Source organism: Callithrix jacchus, chromosome 13 (genome assembly GCF_049354715.1).
Source record: "Callithrix jacchus isolate 240 chromosome 13, calJac240_pri, whole genome shotgun sequence".
Taxonomy (NCBI): Eukaryota; Metazoa; Chordata; class Mammalia; order Primates; family Cebidae; genus Callithrix; species Callithrix jacchus.
The window spans coordinates 89,137,279-89,156,259 of NC_133514.1; the positions used below are offsets into that span (position 1 = coordinate 89,137,279).

The 18,981-nt window shown below is 42.8% G+C and overlaps 1 protein-coding gene and 1 non-coding gene across 2 annotated transcripts; one reads left to right on the forward strand and one right to left on the reverse strand.

Annotated features, from left to right (window-relative positions):
- Positions 1 to 244: 244 nt before the first annotated feature.
- Positions 245 to 12,931, reverse strand: ATP5F1A (ATP synthase F1 subunit alpha). The gene is made up of 12 exons (XM_008979738.4): positions 12,818 to 12,931; positions 10,595 to 10,673; positions 7,794 to 7,963; positions 5,627 to 5,800; positions 5,369 to 5,535; positions 4,434 to 4,582; positions 3,570 to 3,721; positions 3,236 to 3,460; positions 2,610 to 2,717; positions 2,335 to 2,479; positions 601 to 751; positions 245 to 464 (listed from the first exon to the last, which is right to left on the reverse strand). Exons 1-12 carry the CDS (start codon positions 12,875 to 12,877, stop codon positions 383 to 385), a joined length of 1,662 nt encoding a protein of 553 aa, XP_008977986.1. The 5' UTR covers positions 12,878 to 12,931; the 3' UTR covers positions 245 to 382.
- On the forward strand, positions 4,139 to 4,200 carry LOC118147047 (U7 small nuclear RNA). Its single transcript, XR_004733220.1, has one exon. It is a non-coding gene; the product is annotated as a U7 small nuclear RNA (small nuclear RNA).
- Positions 12,932 to 18,981: the final 6,050 nt, after the last annotated feature.

Consider the following 18,981-nt stretch of genomic DNA (forward strand, 5'->3'; position numbering starts at 1 on the left):
GGCAGAGACGCCCGCTTTATATATCCAATTCATATTCATATCTTCAATATTGTCAGCCTGCCACACATATCCAGTTTAGGAATTTCTCTTAACCACAAAGTACTCTAGAAACTTACAAAGAGCTCAGCCATGAATGATCTAGCCCAGTTGACTGTACCAATATTCATGTAAAATAGATCAGGAAGCATGTTTACCAATTTCTCAATTTGATCTGTTTTAAATAACTCAGATAACAGAAAACAACTACACATTATGGAACTTTTACTGTTCATGTGATTTCTGTATATAAGAATATGAGAGTAACCCTTTTACAAATGGAACTAATTTTCTAGAGCACACAATGACAAAACTGAACTGGTATTTGATGTGCATCCATAGGAGTTTAAGCTTCAAATCCAGCCAAGAAGTTTGTTACAATCTGTTTCAGCTTTGCATCTGATTCTTCAGAGATCTTTCCATCAGCCCTATTTGAAAATAAAAGCAGGTCGTAAGTTCTAACCTGGACAAAACTTTAATGACTAGCCTAACTACAATAATTTTAACAAGACTTTCTATCTTAAACCTAACTTTACAAAAGGAGGCCAACAATTGCATTCATACCTGATAGTGCCCAACAGGGCTTGGTGCTGGCTGACAACATGAGACAAGAAAGCATTCTCAAACTTTGTAATCTTGCTGGGCTCCAGTTTATCCAGATACCCCCTTACACCTGCATAGATAACAGCCACTTGTTCTTCAATAGCCATGGGAGCTGAAAAGATACAGAAAGAATGCCAAGTGAGTTGCTCAAACAAATGAACGCCAGGTCACCAAAGTCAGGAAAACTTACTTTTTCTTCAATTTCTAATATGCCCCTGTAAACTACCTACTCCACTTTCTCAGTGACCTAGAACTCCACTTAATAATCCTTCCTCCCTCCCCCCACAGAAAGCAGTTCCTTCTTAGATTTTCAAGGCTTGAAGTGTAATCTTTGAGTATAGTCCATAAGCACTGTTTATAATCTGGCAGTGTTAATACTGTTTTGGGTACAAATATTTTGCTGAAATCACTTGACAAAATAAAAGCACATCAACTTCCTTTTACATCTGCTAAATTACACATTCATACAGCCAAGGGTGGGAAGGTAATCTAGTAGGCCTTAATTCCTGAAAGGAAGGCCTTAATTCCTCAAAGGAAGACATTAAATATACCTGTTTTTCTGGTTGTGAAGCACCTATCATTTACATTCAAATGAAAAGAATAAATGTAGTTTGGGTTGGGCACAATGACTCATGCCTGTGATCCCAACACTTTCCGAGTCCGAGGTGGGTAGATCACTTAAGTCAGGAGTTTGAGACCAGCCTAGTCAAAATGGTCCTCAACTCTACTAAAAATACAAAAATTCGTCGGGCACGGTAGCATGCACCTGTAATCCCAGCTACTCAGGAGGCTGAGGCCAGACAATCACTTGAACCTGGGAGGCAGAGGCTGCAGTGAGCCAAGACTGCACCACTGTACTCCAGCCTGGGTAACAGAGGGAGATTCTGTCTCAACAACAATAACAAAACAGAAAAATGTAGTTTGGGGCCGGGCATAGTGGCTCACACTTGTAATACCAGCACTTTAGGCAGGAAGATGGCATGAGGCCAGGAGTTCAAGACCAGCCTGGACAACATAGTGAGACCTTGACTCTACAAAATATAAAAAAATTAGCCAGGCATGGTAGTGTATGCCTGTAGTCCTAGCTATTCAGGAGTCTGAGGCTGCAGGACTGCTTGAGCCCAGGAATTCAAGGCTGCAGTGAGCTATGATGGCACCACTGCACTCCAGCCTGGGTGACACAGCAAGACACTGTCTCTATCTGAAAAACAAAAAACAGGGCCAGGCACAGTGGCTCATGCCTGTAATCCCAGCACTTTGGGAGGCCTAGGCAGGTGGATCGCTTGAGGTCAGGAGTTTGAGACCACCATGGTTAACATGGTGAAACCCCTGTCTCTACTAAAAATACAAAAATTAGCTGGGCGTGGTGGCTCATGCCTGTAAACTGAACTACTTGGGAGGCTGACACAGGAGAATTGCTTGAAAATCAGAGGTGGAGGTTGTAGTGAGCCGAGATCGCACCATTGCACTTCAGCCTGGGTCACAAGACTGAAACTCTGTCTCCCCACCCCCCCACCCCCACTAAAAAAAAAACCCCAAACAAACAGAAATGTAATTTAAATAAAACTGCCTTTGATGAGAGATAACAGATAACAACACGTACTACAGGCTGTGATATGTGATATAGCTCTGCAGGCCTGGGAAGACCTTGATACATAAGAGGAACCTGACCAGATGGAGAAAAGAACAACTCACCATACTGTCCTTGCTTCAGCAACTCAGTTAGACGAACACCACGACTCAAAAGTTGTTGAGTGGCAGCATCAAGGTCAGAACCGAACTGGGCAAAAGCAGCAACCTCACGATACTGAGCCAATTCCAGCTTCATGGTACCTGCCACCTGTAATACAGAAATTACTGGTACTGTAACTCGATGACACAGAGTACTATACAAATATAGTTAATATATTAATACTTTAAGATGCTAATCTAATGATATCCCCCTTCCTGCCAAAGTGATGCAAAATTACCTGCTTCATAGCCCTGGTTTGGGCAGCAGATCCGACACGAGACACAGACAGACCAACATTAATGGCAGGGCGGATACCTTTGTAGAACAATTCTGTTTCCAAGAAGATCTATAATGTAAGGAAAGACACGTTAGCAAGCTTAGAGTGAGAAATCAACTATTTTCAAATGTAAGTCATTATGCCAAAAAGCTGAAACTCAAAACCTAACAATGCAAAGCGTCAATCCCCCAATATTTCACAACCCAAATTACCCTGTATAATTTATTGCTGCAATTAGGAAATGTGCATGAGATGAGGAAAAAGATAAGAGGCAACATGTTTTTACTGAAATATATCAAGTGAAGTGATATAATCTCTATTTGATTCAAAATTATCTAGAAGGGAGAAGAGTAGTGGTTATAAATGAAACAAGAATGAAACATACTCCTCTATGAAATAACTGGGTTATTCATAACCATGTGGGGTTTCACTATGCCATTCTCCTAACTTTTATATGTATTTTGAAATTCTCCATAATAAAAAGTAAAATGCATTTAGCAAATCAGTTAATCCATCATTAGTCTCAACCAATGCCTTAGAATTATCCAGATCTCCACTTTTTACATTTACTTTAATCATTAAAATACCTGTCCATCAGTGATGGAAATGACATTCGTTGGAATGTAAGCAGACACATCACCAGCCTGTGTTTCTATGACTGGCAAAGCAGTCAAGGAGCCACCACCAAAAGCATCATTCATTTTGGCTGCTCTCTCCAGCAAGCGGGAGTGTAGGTAGAACACATCACCAGGATAGGCCTCACGACCAGGGGGTCGGCGCAGCAACAGAGACATCTGACGGTAAGCAACAGCCTATGGTACAGAAGAGGTTTGTAAAGTTGACCTATTAAATAGAAGCTGCATATGTGAACTTTCACTGCAGTAGAAATAAGTGGATTCTAAAAAATATATTTCCTTTGACCTGTTTGGATAAGTCATCATAGATGATCAAAGCATGTTTGCCATTGTCTCTAAAATACTCTCCCATGGAACAGCCAGAGTAAGGAGCCAGGTACTGAAGTGGGGCAGCATCTGAGGCCGTAGCTGATACCACAATGGTGTATTTCATGGCATCTGAAGAGAAAATACATTTTAAATTTTACAAGTTTATCAATACTGTGATTTTAAACTGGAGGCTACTACAAAGTGCTAAAAATATTTACTTTTTTTTTTGAGATGGAGTTTCGCTCGTCACCCAGGCTGGAGTGCAATGGTGCGCTCTTGGCTCACCGCAACCTCCGCCTCCTGGGTTCAGGCGATTCTCCTGCCTCAGGCTCCTCAGTAGCTGGGACTACAGGCACGTGCCACCATGCCCAGCTAATTTTTTTTTTTTTTTTGTATTTTTAGTAGAGACGGGGTTTCACCACATTGACCAGGATGGTCTCGATCTCTTGACCTCGTGATCCACCCGCCTCGGCCTCCCAAAGTGCTGGGGTTACAGGTGTGAGCCACCGCGCCCAGCCCAAAAATATTTACTATTAAAAGCTGAACAAGTGTTACAGCTCTTTTAGAATTTGTCTAGCAGGCTTTCCAGTTTTTGCCAGAAAGCCCCTTAAAAATAAAAAAAAAAAAAGAGTTGAACAGAATCAATCAGCTTCCACTTTAAAGAAATCAACAAAAACCTTTGAATGTATTAGTGTTTTATATTACTTTACTTACTGATTTGTATTAAAAAGTTCAGTTTATTAGAGTAATTAAAATAAGCCTTCATTAAGTAGAAGCTATTCTAAAACTAGCAGCAATAGGACTTAAGATAATAGCAATGGGACTAAAGTTCTTTCAATACCTGCATCTGTCAGTCTCTTTACCAACTGGGCAACAGTGGATCTCTTTTGACCAATAGCAACATAGATACAGTACAGCTTCTTCTTTTCATCAGATCCATCATTGAAACGTTTCTGGTTAATGATTGTGTCAATAGCAATTGATGTTTTCCTTTAGAAAGAGAAAGTAAACATAAATCTTTCTAAACCTAAAAGGATTTTCCCAGCTAAAATTTTACTATAAATCCTTATATTACATTCTAATATGCCCATTACCATTTACCATTCCAAGATTAAAAAGTAATCCTTCCAGGTTGGGCACGGTGGCTCACGCCTGTAATCCCAGCACTCTGGGAGGCTGAGGTGGGCAGATCACGAGGTCAAGAGATCGAGACCATCCTGGCCAACATGGTGAAACCTTGTCTCTACTAAAAATACAAAAATTAGCTGGGTGTGGTGGCACATGCCTGTGGTCCCAGCTACTTGTGAGGCTAGGCGGAAGAATCAATGAACCCAGGAGGGAGAGACTGCAGTGAGCCGAGATTGTACCACTGCACTCCAGTCTGGTGACAGATCAAGAGTCTGTCTCAAAAAAAAAAAAAGTAATCCTTCCATTGAGTAAATTCTAGTTAGAACTTCTTTTTTTCTTGAGATGGAGTCTCACTCTTTCACCAGGCTGGAGTGCAGTGGCATGATCTCAGCTCATCCAACATCCGTCTCCCAGGTTAAAGTGATTCTCCTGCCTCAGCCTCCCAAGTAGCTGGGACTACAGACATATGCCACCATGCCCAGCTAATTTTTGTAATTTTAGTAGAGATAGGGTTTTACCAAGTTGGCCAGGATGGTATCCCATCTCTTGACCTCGTGATCTACCCGCCTCGGCCTCCGAAAGTGCTGGGATTACAGGTGTGAGCCTGGCCCTTTAGTTAGAACTTTTAATATGCTTTTGATTCTTTACCCAGTCTGTCGGTCACCAATAATCAGCTCACGCTGACCACGACCAATTGGCACCAAGCTATCCACAGCCTTAATGCCAGTCTGCATTGGTTCCCGCACTGAAATTCGAGGAATGATTCCAGGGGCTTTCAGACCAACTCGCCTACGGGTCTTGGAACCAATTGGACCCTGTTAAAAAAATAAAAAGAAAAACCTCCTAAGCATAATGTTTTGATGTTTGTTAGAAGTTGCAACTACATCTAATGAACATTAAACCTACCTTTCCATCAATAGCATTACCAAGGGCATCAACTACACGACCCAACAGCTCCTCACCAACTGGAACGTCCACAATGGCCCCTGTCCTCTTCACTATATCTCCTTCCTTAATTAGTTTATCATTTCCAAACACGACAACACCAACATTGTCAGGTTCCAAGTTCAAGGACATACCCTGCACAAAAGACACAACTGAACATCAGTGACTCTAAATGGGCACTCCTCCCCATATACCAATACTATATAAGAAAACAGCTGGGGGGAAAAGCAGTATTGTCCTTTTACCTGGTTTATTCTTGAGTACTTTCCCAACTAACAACCAACCTTCTCTGATGAAGACTTTTAAAATAGCAACATGTTGCCTTTAATAATCTTAGGACAGCATATTGATAAGCCTAATATGCTCACTATCATATCCTCAAATAACTATTATAGAAGCAGAGAAATTGGACAGGTTAGGTTTTTTTCCACTGCATTTTCTTTGGCAATGACTCTTGAGCTGCATAATCAGTATGCAATAAAGTGATGAGGGCCAAATGGAAATCTTAAGAGAAATCTGATTATCATCATCTTTATCTGTGAGAAGCTCCATAAAGTTTCAAAAATTATCTAATCAGAACCTGTACCCTTCAGGTTAGGAGAAAGTGAAATTAAAAACTACCTAACTGCAACCAATCAAATACAAATTTTCATAATGTAACAGTACCACATCACCTCTCATCATTATAACTATATTTAGATCCTTAAATCATGTCTGAAGCAAAAAGGCTATTCCAGGAACAGTCTGGTCAGTAATAAAAACTCTAGAGAAGTACTTGGGAGTATCATGGAATATCATTATAGGTCCAAAAGCTTTAACCTACATCTCTGATGTTCATCCATTAACCACATGCAATTATTTAAACCTGTCAAATTTCAAAGATTAAAAATTCAGTTCCTGTCACACTAGCCACATTTTACATGCTTAATAGTGATAGTATAGTAGGTACCGTATTAAACAGCACAGATGTATTCTCATCACTGCAGAATACTATGTATGTACAATACTGTTGGTCAGTATTGTTCTAGACATTTGGATTTTAAAAGCTAAAAGGGGAATTCAGAATTAATCTGTTTCAACCTCACCTTTCAAAGATAAATACCGTATACTGAAGATGCTAAATTTTGGCCAACATCTTACAGCTAATGATAACTTTGGGCTTTGAAATTAGTCTTCCACATCAAGTGGCTCTTTTTCCATAGTAGAGACTAGCAAGAATATCAAGACTATCTTTTCCTGTATCTGTGTGCCTACTAGACAGTTCTACTGTCCCTGGTTTATCTAGGTATCACCCTCTGCTTTCCTCAGAGAGCCCGTGACTCCCACAACTTATTTCTCACACCAGTGGCAGATGAGGCTCAACCCAATAGAATGCAGACCTACATCATTAGAGAGTTTCTGATAGCTACACCAAAACTCACCTTTCAGCAATAGGTCCACTCACTAGAAAATACAAAGTCACTGACTTCCAACATTCCACCAGAAAAATTTTGTTGAAGTTATCAAATGCTTTTGTAAAAAATAATTTTTTTTTTTTTTTTTGAGACGGAGTTTCGCTCGTTACCCAAGCTGGAGTGCGATGGCGCGATCTCGGCTCACCGCAACCTCCGCCTCCTCGGTTCAAGCAATTCTGCCTCAGCCTCCTGAGTAGCTGGGACTACAGGTGCGCACCAGCATGCCCAGCTAATTTTTGTATTTTTAGTAGAGACGGGGTTTCACCTTGTTGACCAGGATGGTCTCCATCTCTTGACCTCGTGATCCACCCGCCTCGGCCTCCCAAAGTGCGGGGATTATATGCATGAGCTACCATGCCCAGCCAAAATAATCTTAATAGCAAGAAAGAACAGATTTGAACTTCTCGGATTTTGGGTGATTAATTTTATATTTTGGAGCCAGTGGCTACAACTTACATTTACATATTCTAGTAGTGATTTAACTCCTAGAATTAAAAAAGCTGGCTAATACAAACCCTTAAGTTTATTCTCTTTACAATATATGATAATAGCCAAGAAAGAAAATCTGAGTCAAATTGAGACTTAAAGTTTATAAAAAATCTGACACAATCTCTGAATCGCGAAATGAATAACTGAGAAGACTGATCCTAAAACACCAAAATCTTATAATTTACCTTTAAGCCTGAAGAAAACTCTACCATTTCTTCTGCTTGAACATTCCTCAGCCCATGTACACGGGCAATACCATCACCAATACTTAAGACACGCCCAGTTTCTTCAAGGTCAACAGAAGTATCAGCTCCAAGAATACGCTCTTCAAGAATAGAGGACATCTCAGCAGCCCCTATGGAGGACAATTCAATTAAAAACAAATCTGCTCCTCAAATCTTTTTAAAGCCCATTTCCAAACAACATAAAAAACTAGTTTTGAAATAATAATAATAAAAATATATTCTACAGGCCAGGCATGGTGGATCATGCCTGTAATCTAGCACTTTGGGAGGCCAAGGTAGGCAGATCACTTGAGGTCAGGAGCTTGAGACCAACCTGGCCAACATGGTGAAACCTTGTTTCCACTAAAAATACTAAAAAATTAGCTGGGCATAGGCATGCCTGTAGTCCCAGCTACTCAGGAGGCTGAGGCAGGAGAATTGCTTGAACCCAGGAGTTGGAGGTTGCAGTGAGTCGAGATTGTGTCACTGTACTCCAGCCTAGGCAACAGAGCAAGACTCTATCTCAAAAATAAAAATACACATATATATACACACACATATGTATATATTTTTTTGATAGTCTTTATATATATACACATATATGTATAAATATATATTTATAAAGTTCTACAGTGTAACACAAGATTTTATTTTTAAAAAGCTATGAAAATGAAACCAAGTGATTAAGGAAATAAGAAAATCTTCACAAGACAAACTACATAGGAAGCTAATCAAATTAAGTAAAACCCTTAAAATAAATGTTCTCCTGTGATTTAATTTCTAAGGAATCCGTAACTATGTTAAAACCTCAATTTTTGGCTAAATTCTATAAAAACATAAGAACCAACTGTCGTCCAGGTGCAGTGGCTCATGCCTGTAAAACCAGCACTTGAGACCAGCCTGGGCAACATGGTGAAGCCCCATCTCTACTAAAAACACAAAAACTTGCCAGGCATAGTGGCACATGCCTATAATTCCAGCTACTTGGAAGGCTGAGGCACAAGAATCTCTTGAACCTGGGAGAAGGAGGTTGCAGTGAGCTGAGATAGCCCCACTGTACTCCAGCCTGGGCGATAGTGAGACTGTCTCAAAAAAAAAAAACAAAAATAAAAACTAAAAAACTGTGAACAAAGTGTAAGTCTCTTTCCCTTTCAAGGCACACAGATAGTATAGGTAGTATTCTTCATTTTAGCATATAGGGGTCAGCTGCAGTGGCTCACGCCAGTAATTCCAGCACTTTGGGAGGCGGGCAGACCACTTGAGGCCAAGAGTTCGAGACCAGCCTGGCCAACACAGTGAAATCCCAGCTCTACTAAAAAAAATAAAATAAAATAGTCAGCTATGGTGGTGCATGCCTGTAACACCAGCTACTTGGGAGACTAAGACAGGAGAGAATCACTTGAACCCAGGAGGCGGAGGTTCCAGAGAGCCAAGACTGCACCACTGCACTCCAGCCTAGGCAACAGAGCGAAATTCTGTCTCAAAACAAAACAAAAAACATTCCAGAACTTTGGGAGGCCAAGGTGGAAGGATCACCTGAGGTCAGGAGTTTGAGACCAGCCAGACTAACATGGCAAAACCCGTTCTCTGCTAAAAATACAAAAATTAGCCAGGTGTGGTGGCACACACCTGTAATCTCAGCTACAAGGGAGGCTAAGGCAGGAGAATCACTTGAACCTGGGAGGCAGAAGTTGCAGTGAGCTGAGATTATACAATTGCACTCCAGCCTGGGCAACAAGAGTCTCAAAAAAAAAAAAAAAAAAAAAAAAATGGTAGGCCAGGCAAGATGGCTCATGCCTGTAAGCACTTTGGGAGGCCAAGATGGGTGATCTCCTGAGGTCAGAGTTCAAGACCAGCCTGGTCAACATGGTGAAACCCCATCTGTACTAAAAATACAACAATTAGCTGGGTGTGGTGATAAGCACCTGTAATCCCAGCTACTTGGGAGGCTGAGGCAAGAGAATTACTTGAACCTGGGAGGCAGAGGTTGTTGTGAGCAGAGATTGTGCCACTGCACTCCAGCCTGGGCAACAAGAGCAAAACTCCATCTCAAAAAAAGAAAAGAAAAAGAAAACCAGGCCAGGTGAGGTGGCTCACACTTGTAATCCCAGTACTTTGGGAGGCCAAGGCAGGCAGATCACCTCAGGCCAGGAGTTCGAGACTAGCCTAACCAACATGGAGACACCCCATCTCTACTAAAATACAAAATTAGCTGGGCACAGTGATACATGCCTGTAATCCCAGCTACTCAGGAGGCTGAGAGGCAGGAGAATCGCTTGAACCTGGGAGGTGAGGTTGCAGTGAGCCAAGATCGTGCCACTGCACTCCAGCCTGGGCGACAAGAGTGAAACACTGTCTCAAAACATAAAAAGCAAAAAAAAAAGAGAGAGAGAAAGAAAACCTATCGGTAAGAACTTACATTTTTTTTTAATGCTTTTTAGGAGGAGAAAAAAGTCTTTCATAGATCAGAAAGATTCCATTACTTAGTATATGTTCCTTCTGTGTCTACCCAAGGGCCATCATCAGAACAAAGAAGCTGTACTAATATCAAAGAAAAATATGTAACTGTAGTTCGTTTAACTAGAACAAGAGAACCATGACAGAGCTAAATGGCATATTACAATTAAGAATCTGAGAGTCTTACAAACTGAGAGAAAAAAACAAATGAAAAACACCCACAAGTTATATAATATACGTATTTTATATCTTCATCTACTGTGATAAGACAGTAAGTGCCCTGTGGACTGAGAAATAAGACTTACCAGTCTTCTGAAGATGAGTGTTAGAGGCATGGAGGTTCCTTGCAGCAATGAAAGATGAACCCAAAGCATTTCTGGAGACCTAGTGCAAAAGTATTCTTAAAATTTTGATTTTTAACAAAGGCTATATAAAACTGACAATCTTAAACAAATGCCCGCTTTGTTTGATCAAAGTACTGGTGAAAATACTATATAAAAAGCATTTTGTTTAAAATGTCACATGGGAAAGTACCTTTTGATATCTGTGAAAACCTATTACACAGTTCCTAGTACACAGTAAACACTCTATAAAAAGCATATTTTTAAAATGCAGTCTGTACTTTATTTTATTATTATTATTGAGACAGCTCACTGCAACCTCTGCCTCCCTGGCTCAAGCGATTCTCCTGCTTCAGTCTCCCAAGTAGCTAGGATCACAGTGGTGCACCATCACCACCCAGCTAATTTTTTACATTTTTGGTAGAGACAGGTTTCACCATGTTGGCCAGGCTGCTCTCAAACTCCTGACCTCAACTGATCTGTCCACGTCAGCCTTCCAAAGTGCTGGGATTACAGGTGTGAGCCAATGCACCCGGCCTATTTTTTTTTTTTTTTCTTTGAGGCAGGGTCTCATTCTGTCACCCGGGCTGGACGGCAGTGGCACAATCCCGGCTCACTTACAGCCTCAACTTCCTGGGCTCAGGTGAGCCTCCGACCTCAGCCTCCCCAGTAGGTGGGACCACAGGAGTGTACCACCTCGCCAGGCTAATTTCTGTATATATATTTTTTGTAGAGATGGGATTTCACTATGTTGCCCAGACTGGGCAGTCACTATTTTAAAAATTAACCGTTAACAAAGTATAAGTGTCTTTCTATTTAAAGGCACCCAGCTTCTATTACTTTGACTTAGATGTATTCTAATGGAGTTGCGGAAATTCTAAGATAAATGGCTTCCTACAGAGGCAAAACTCAATGTTATTTCCAATTTTACTTAAAAAGAAAAATACAAGTGAACAAAAACGGAATACACGCTAGAGTTAGATTAGAAACTAAGGGTCATGGCATGTGGACTTATTTTACTCTCTTCAACAAATCCTGCTGCCACCTTGAATTTCCCTCAGTTTCTCCTTCCTTCAAGTTGTAATCTGTGACTGGTCAATTCTGAAACTACTACCTTCTACAGGAGCCAGATGAAAACAGTTCAAAATGCTTTTTTGTGGCGGGCGCGGTGGCTCACACCTGTAATCCCAGCACTTTGGGAGGCCAAGACGAGTGGATCACCTGAGGTCCTGAGTGTTAACAAAAAAAAATTTTTTTTTTTTTTTTTTTTTTTGTTAACAGAAAACCAAGATGCTACCAGCGGTTGTGTTAGGGCAGCAAAAGAGCCAACGTGTTTATTTCACCTTTCAAATTGAGATTACTTAAAAAAAAAAAAGTAAATGTCAGTGTCAATGAGTTTCACTGAAATCATATTAACTTCAAGGGAAACAAGTAACAAAGGGCATTAACAGCCATTTTCCAACCTATGTTCTCTTTTACTGATGGAGTAATTCTCCATCAGTAAAAATTACTCAGAACCAGGACAAATGCCACAAAGCACACACTTTCTGCCGGACAATTTAAAAACCAGCTTTACTGCTGTCCACATGAAATGGTTCTTTGCACCTGCACGATATTTTCACGATCGTTTCGGTATTCAGCACTACGAGAATGCCTACTTAAGTATTCCAAAAACCTTCATTTATTCCTTTCCTCTGAACTGAGTTCCAGGAAGAGGTGAAATGCTGGGGCCTGCTGACCTTCACACAATGTCAGACTCCCCTGACTAGCTTCAACAAGAGCTGACAGCAGTCTTCGACCTTCAGCGGGACGCGACCCCAGAAGTCTGCGGAGAGGAAACCTCATCGATGCAGAACAGGCGTCGGAGAGCTAGCGCGCAAGCCCTGACCTTCACCCAAGATCTCCCTTCTCCGGCCGCTCTCAGCCGAAGACAGGAATCTTGAGGCACTGTCTCTGAACACCATCTAGTTCACTCTCTGCCCTGTACCATTCTGCCTCACTCTGCGCAGATGCCGAGCAAAAGTGCCCCTCTGCAGCCTGCTCGGTCCAACCCGAACAGCCACCGGTGCAAGATGGCGGCGTCCGGCACAGCCCCTCGCCCTCCTGCAGAAAGAGAGCCCGAACCAGTGCACCACCACCCTGCAGTCCCGCCCGGCCGCCTACACCATGCCGGCCCTCGGTGCTCACCAGTCCAGCCCGCCGAGGGAGGGCGCGGACCACGGCCGCAGCAACGCGCACGGACAGCATCTTTGCAGTTTCTCCGCAGGCGGTACCTCCGCAGCCGCAGCCTCCGGACTGACTGGGACAAAATGGCCGAGCCGCAGAGAAGGTCAAGACAGCCGGCCCACCTGACCCGGAAGTACTGCCCCTCACGTTCACCACTCCCCCTCCTGGATGCCAGTCTGCATTTTTTGGCAGGTTACGTATTTTTTAAGTAACATTTTCTAGTTTAAACCTCAAAATGAGTGATTAGATATTTTCCAGCTTTGGTCCTGGCATTCGATGTACCCTTATTTTGGTCTTTTGAGTCAACCTTGTGGTTGCCCGGGTGACCACGTGTGTAGTGGAACGAGCTATGCAGCAGTTTCCAGGCCCAATCCGATACTAGAGGATGAGAGCGTCGCCCCGTCTGGGGGCGCGGCTGTCTTGAGGACCTGGGATATTAATGTCAGTTTTGTTAGACCGTGGTTTAGCACTTGTAGCAACAGTGAACAGCTAAACCCCGGGACTGGCCACCAGCAGGGCGTCTCCCACGGAGCCTGTTAATCTGGAGGTCGCTGGTCCCACATCAGCCCCTCTGAGTCGAAATTTGGGCAATCTGAATTTTTAACTAACACCCGCACCGTTCCGGATGATCCGATCTGCGCTCGGGTTAAAGATTCCCAGCTTTTTTAGATTCATTATAAAAGAATCCTGTCAGTGAATTAAAACAAACTGTTTAAAAATCCTGACAATTGGGGAAAGGAGAGCATCAACATAAATTAATTAAAGCATGCGGAGCTTAATACCTAGGTGATGGGATGATAGGTAAGGCAAACCACCATAGTACACGTTTACCTATGTAACAAACCTTCACGTCCTGCACATATATCCCGGAACTTTAAAAAAATCAATCACACAAGACCAGCCTGACCAACATGGTGAGACCCCGTCTTAAAAAAAAAAAGAAAAGAAAAAGAAAAAAATCGATCACAAGGAGGCCTAGTAGAGTGATTGCCAATCCTACTGAGAATTGTCTAGAATCAGAAGTCTTACACCGGGACGCGACAAGGACTCATTTTTTTCCTCTGCTGACATCTAGTTTCATACCATTGGGAATTCTACTTCATTTGGAGTAAAAGGGAGATGATGAAAAAAGTTTCTATACCCCAACGGGCTTTTTTTTCTCCACAGAACTACCATACTGAGATTGTTGTGATAGATGTGGGGATGTGTGTGTGTGTGTGTGTGTGTGTGTGTAAGATGCTGGTTATGTCATAGTGGAAACTTATTAATGTTACCTTCACTTTTCAATTTTTTATTTTATTTTATTTAAGACGTGGTCTTGCTCTGTTGCCCAGGATAGAGTGCAATGGGTTTATCACTATTTATTGCAGCCTCAAACTCCTGGGCTCAAGCAATCCTCTGACCTCAGCCTTCCAAGTAGCTAGGACCACAGGGGTGCACCACCATGCCTGGCTAATTTTTTTTAGAGATGGGGGTGCAGCAGGGACGGGGGTCTCACTATGTTGCCAGGGTTGGTCTTGAACTCTTGGCCTCAAGTGATCCTCCCTCCTCAGCCTCCTAAAGTCCTGGGATTACAGGCGTGAGCCACCACACCTGGCCTACTTTTCACTGTTTGGAGAAGCATTTTCAACTCCATCCCCCAAATCCTGGCTTACACCTAAAACCTGAGCTTGGGTGAGGTAAATGAATATCTGGGCTATAAGGGTAATCTGAAACATGGCTTCTAAACACATGATTAGCCATCCTTTTCTCTAGTATTCTACTGACTTTTCAAGGTAGAATATTTCATTTCATGGGGAAATAGAGAAACAGTTCTCCTAAGAATCATGGGTAGGAAAAGGCTGTCCAAGTCAAATAAAATATAGAGACGAATCTCTAAATTTATTTATTTATTTTTTTTGAGACTGAGTCTTGCTCTCTTGCCCAGGCTGAAGTGCTGTGGCACAATCTCGGTTCACTGCAACCCCCGCATCCCAGGTTCAAGGCAATTCTTCTGCCTCAGCCTCCCGAGTATCTGGGATTATAGGCGCGTGCCACCACACTTGGCTGTTTTTGTGTTTTTAGTAGAGATGGAGTTTCATTATATTGGCTAGGCTGGTCTCGAATTCCTGACCTCAGATGATCCACCCACCTTGACCTCCCAAAGGGCTGGGATTATAGGTGGGAGCCACCATGCCTTGCCAAATCTCTAAATTTAAAACATTTGGGAAGCAATAAATGTCATTCAGGGCATACACAACAACAAGGTGGACTTCAGTATGTCAGAAGAACAAAGAGATGGTTAGAGGTTTTATTTTTGTGAAAGAGAAATGTGGTCAGGAGCAGTGGCTCATGCTTGTAATCCCAACACGTTGAGAGGCCAAGATGGAGGATCATTTGAGTACAGGAGTTCGGAGCTGCAGTGAGCTATGATCACACCAGTACACTCCAGCCTGGGCAACAAAGCAAGACCCTATATCAAAACAAAACAACAAGAAAAAGAGAAATGTTACATACTGCTCTTTAAGAAAGGTCATTGTCACTAGTAAGGTTTTGGGGAGCCAACAACTTTTGATTAGCAAGTGATGGCAACCAGGTAAAACTATTCTTAGAGTCACTGCAGGTTGTTTTAGCAGCTAATTAAATAAAACTGCTTTAGGTTACAGCAGGCGGTTTTGGCAGCCAGACTTGCAGATAATTACATTTTTGGAGCAATGTTACGTGCCCTGAGTGCCTTTTTTTCCCCTTTACCTCTCTACACTGTTTTAGTTGGGGATGACAGGAATGACCCAATCAACTTTCACAAGCTAACAGGAAAAAATGTGGTTTATGAAAACAGCAAAATTAGCTGGGCACAGTGGCTCGCACCTGTAATCCCAGCACTTTATGAGGCTGAGGTGGGTTGATCACTTGAGGTCAGGGGTTCAAGACCATTCTGGCCAACATAGTGAGATTCCCCACATTCCCCTCACCCCTACCCCCCATCTTTACTAAAAATATAAACATTAGCTGGGCATGGTGACACACGCCTGAAATCCCAGCTATTTAGGAGGCTGAGGCACAAGCATCACTTAAACCTGGGAGATGGAGGTTGCAATGACTACTGCACTCCAGTCTGGACAACAGAGTGAGATTCTGTCTCAAAAAAAAAAAAATTACAGGGATATTTTGTAAAATTCGTGGTGATAATAGTGGACAAAAGACATAAAGATAACTTTTTTTTTTTTGCCCCATACTGAAGAGCTGCACCAGTTTATCTGTAATTTGATTACTGAAGCAGAGATATATTTGTTTTTTGTTTTTTTGAGACGGATTCTCACTCTGTCAGCCAGGCTGGAGTGCAGTGTCTCAATCTTGTCTCACTTCAAACTCCGCCTCCAGGGTTAAAGCAATTCTCCTGCCTGATCCTCCTGAGTAGCTGGATTATAGGCACATGCCACCACACTTGGCCAATTTTTGTATTTTTAGTAGAGACAGGGTTTTGCCATGTTGGCCAGGCTGGTCTTGAACTCCTAACCTCACGTGATCCACCTGCCTCAGCCTCCCAAAGTGCTAGGAATACAGCCTGAGCCACCATACCCTGCCAGAGCAGAGATATATTTGAAACAAAAAGAATAAGCAAGATAGGCTGGGTGTGGTGCCTCATGCCTATAATCCTAGCACTTTGGGAGGCCCAGGTGGGAGAATCACTTGAGACCAGGAGTTCAGAAACAGCCTGAGCAACATAGTGAGAACTTCTCTCTACAAAAAATACAAAAAGTTAGCTGAGCATGGTGGCACACACCTGTAGTCCCAGCTACTTGGGAGGCCGAATCGGGAGGATTGCTTGAGCCCATGAGTTCAAGGTTGCAGTGAACTATTATCACACCACTGTATTCCACCCTGGGTGAAAGAGCAAGACCCCGTCTCTAAAAATAAAATAAATAATAAATAAGCTTGGCTTGCTAGTAAGTTTCCTTTGAAAAGAAAATCAGGTTGGGCACAGTGGCTCACACCTGTAATCCCAGCACTTTGGGAGACTGAAGCGGGCGTATCAGCTGAGGTTGGGAGTTCAAGACCAGCCCGACCAACATGGAGAAACCCATCTCTACTAAAAATACAAAATTAGCCGGATGTGGTGGCAGGTGTTTGTAATCCCAGCTACTCAGGAGGCTAAGGCAGGAGAATCACTTGAAACTGGGAGGGCAAGGTTGTGGTGAGCTGAGATTCCGCCATTGCACTCCAGCCTGGGCAACAAGAGTGAAATTCTATCTCAAATAATATTGATAATGATAATAAAAAGAAAATCATTTTAGGCTGGGCACATTGGCTCACACTTGTAATCCCAACACTTTGAGAGGCCAAGGCGGGCAGATCACTGGAGGTCAGGAGTTCAAGACCTGCCTGGCCAACATGGTGAACCACCCCTCACCTACTAAAAATACAAAAATTAGCTGGGCATGCTAGCACAAATTTGTAAACCCAACTACTAGGGAGGAGAATTGCTTGAACCTGGGGGTGTGGAGGTTGCATGGAGCCAAGATCGCCCCACTGCATTCCAGCCCTCCAGCCTGGGCAACAGAGAGAGACTCCATCTCAAAAAAAAAAAAAAAAGCTGGGTGCGGTGGCTTACACCACCCAGCACTTTGGGAGGCTGAGGCAGGCGGATCACCTGAAGTCAGGAGTTCGAGACCAGAATGGTCAACCTGGTGAGACTCCATCTCTACTAAAAAGATTAAAAAATTAGCCGGATGTGATGGTGCACACCTGTAATCCCAGCTACTCGGGAGGCAAAGGCAGGAGAACACTTGAACCCAGGAGGCGGAGGTTGCAGTGATCCCAGATCATGCCACTGCACTGCAGCCTGAGCAATAGAGTAAGACTCCATCTCAAAAAAAAAAGAAGAAAAAGAAAGAAAAAAAATCATTTTAAATATGCAAATGGCTTAGGAGAAAGATATTTGGTGCTAAACCTGATCCACAATTTGAAATCAAACCACACATGACAGAAAGTTGAGTACATGATCCTTCCTTGAGCTATCCTGTTTTCCTAGTAAGACAGTACACTATCGGAGGTTGCTGGTGGCAGTGTGGAGACTGAAACACTCAATTGGAGTTAGAACACTTGGTCACCTTCTAGCTCTACTACCTAATCTTCATCAAGCCATTTAATCCTTGTGTATGTGTTTTATGTGAAAACAGGTAAAATAATGAATGTCCATGTATTTTACAGAGAACCTGTAAGAATGAAACAAAAATATAAAAACATATAAAAAACTTTACTTTGCTGTATAAATGTATATAAAGAACCTCTCTGACGGGCATGGTGGCTCACGCCTGTAAGCCCAGCACTTTGGGAGGCCAAAATGGGCGGATCACAAGGTCAGGAGTTCAAGACCAGCCTGGCCAACACAGTGAAACCCCCGTCTCTACTACAAATACAAAAAATTAGCCGGGCATGGTGGTGCGGGCCTGTAATCCCAGCTACTCAGGAGGTTGAGGCAGGAAAATCGCTTAAACCCAGGGGGTGGAGGTTGCAGTGAGCAGAGATTGTGCCATTGCACTTCAGCCTAGGCGACAGAGCAAGACTCTGTCAAAAAAAAAAAAAAAAAAAAGAAGAAGAACCTCTCATGGTGTTTAAATACAGGGTGATGGAGAGGGGAGACCTTTAGGGAAGGCAAGAAATGAACTGAAGAATGGCTGATCCACAGTGACAGTCCCAGCAGACTGATACCGCTGAAAAGCATTTTCCTGGCTGGGAGTGGTGGCTCACACCTGTAATCTCAGCACTTTGGGAGGCTGAGGCGAGCGGATCACCTGAGATCGGGAGTTTGAGATCAGCCTGGCCAGCATGGTGAAACCTTCTCTCTACTAAAAATGCAAAAATTCGCCAGGCGTGGTGGCAGGCGCCTGTAATCCCAGCTACTAGGGAGGCTGAGGTGGGAAAATCGTTTGAACCCGGGAGGCGGAGGTTTCAGTGAGCCGAGATCACGCCACTGCACTCCAGCCTTGGCAACAGAGCGAGACTCCATCTCAAAAAACTTTTCGTTAGTTCTTAGGGGACTAACGAATCAGGTTAAGATTGCCGCAGCTCATATTGCCAGGGTAGAATAAAAATTCTAAATGGATGCAATCAATGTGTAAGACACAAAAACATCTTGCTAAACA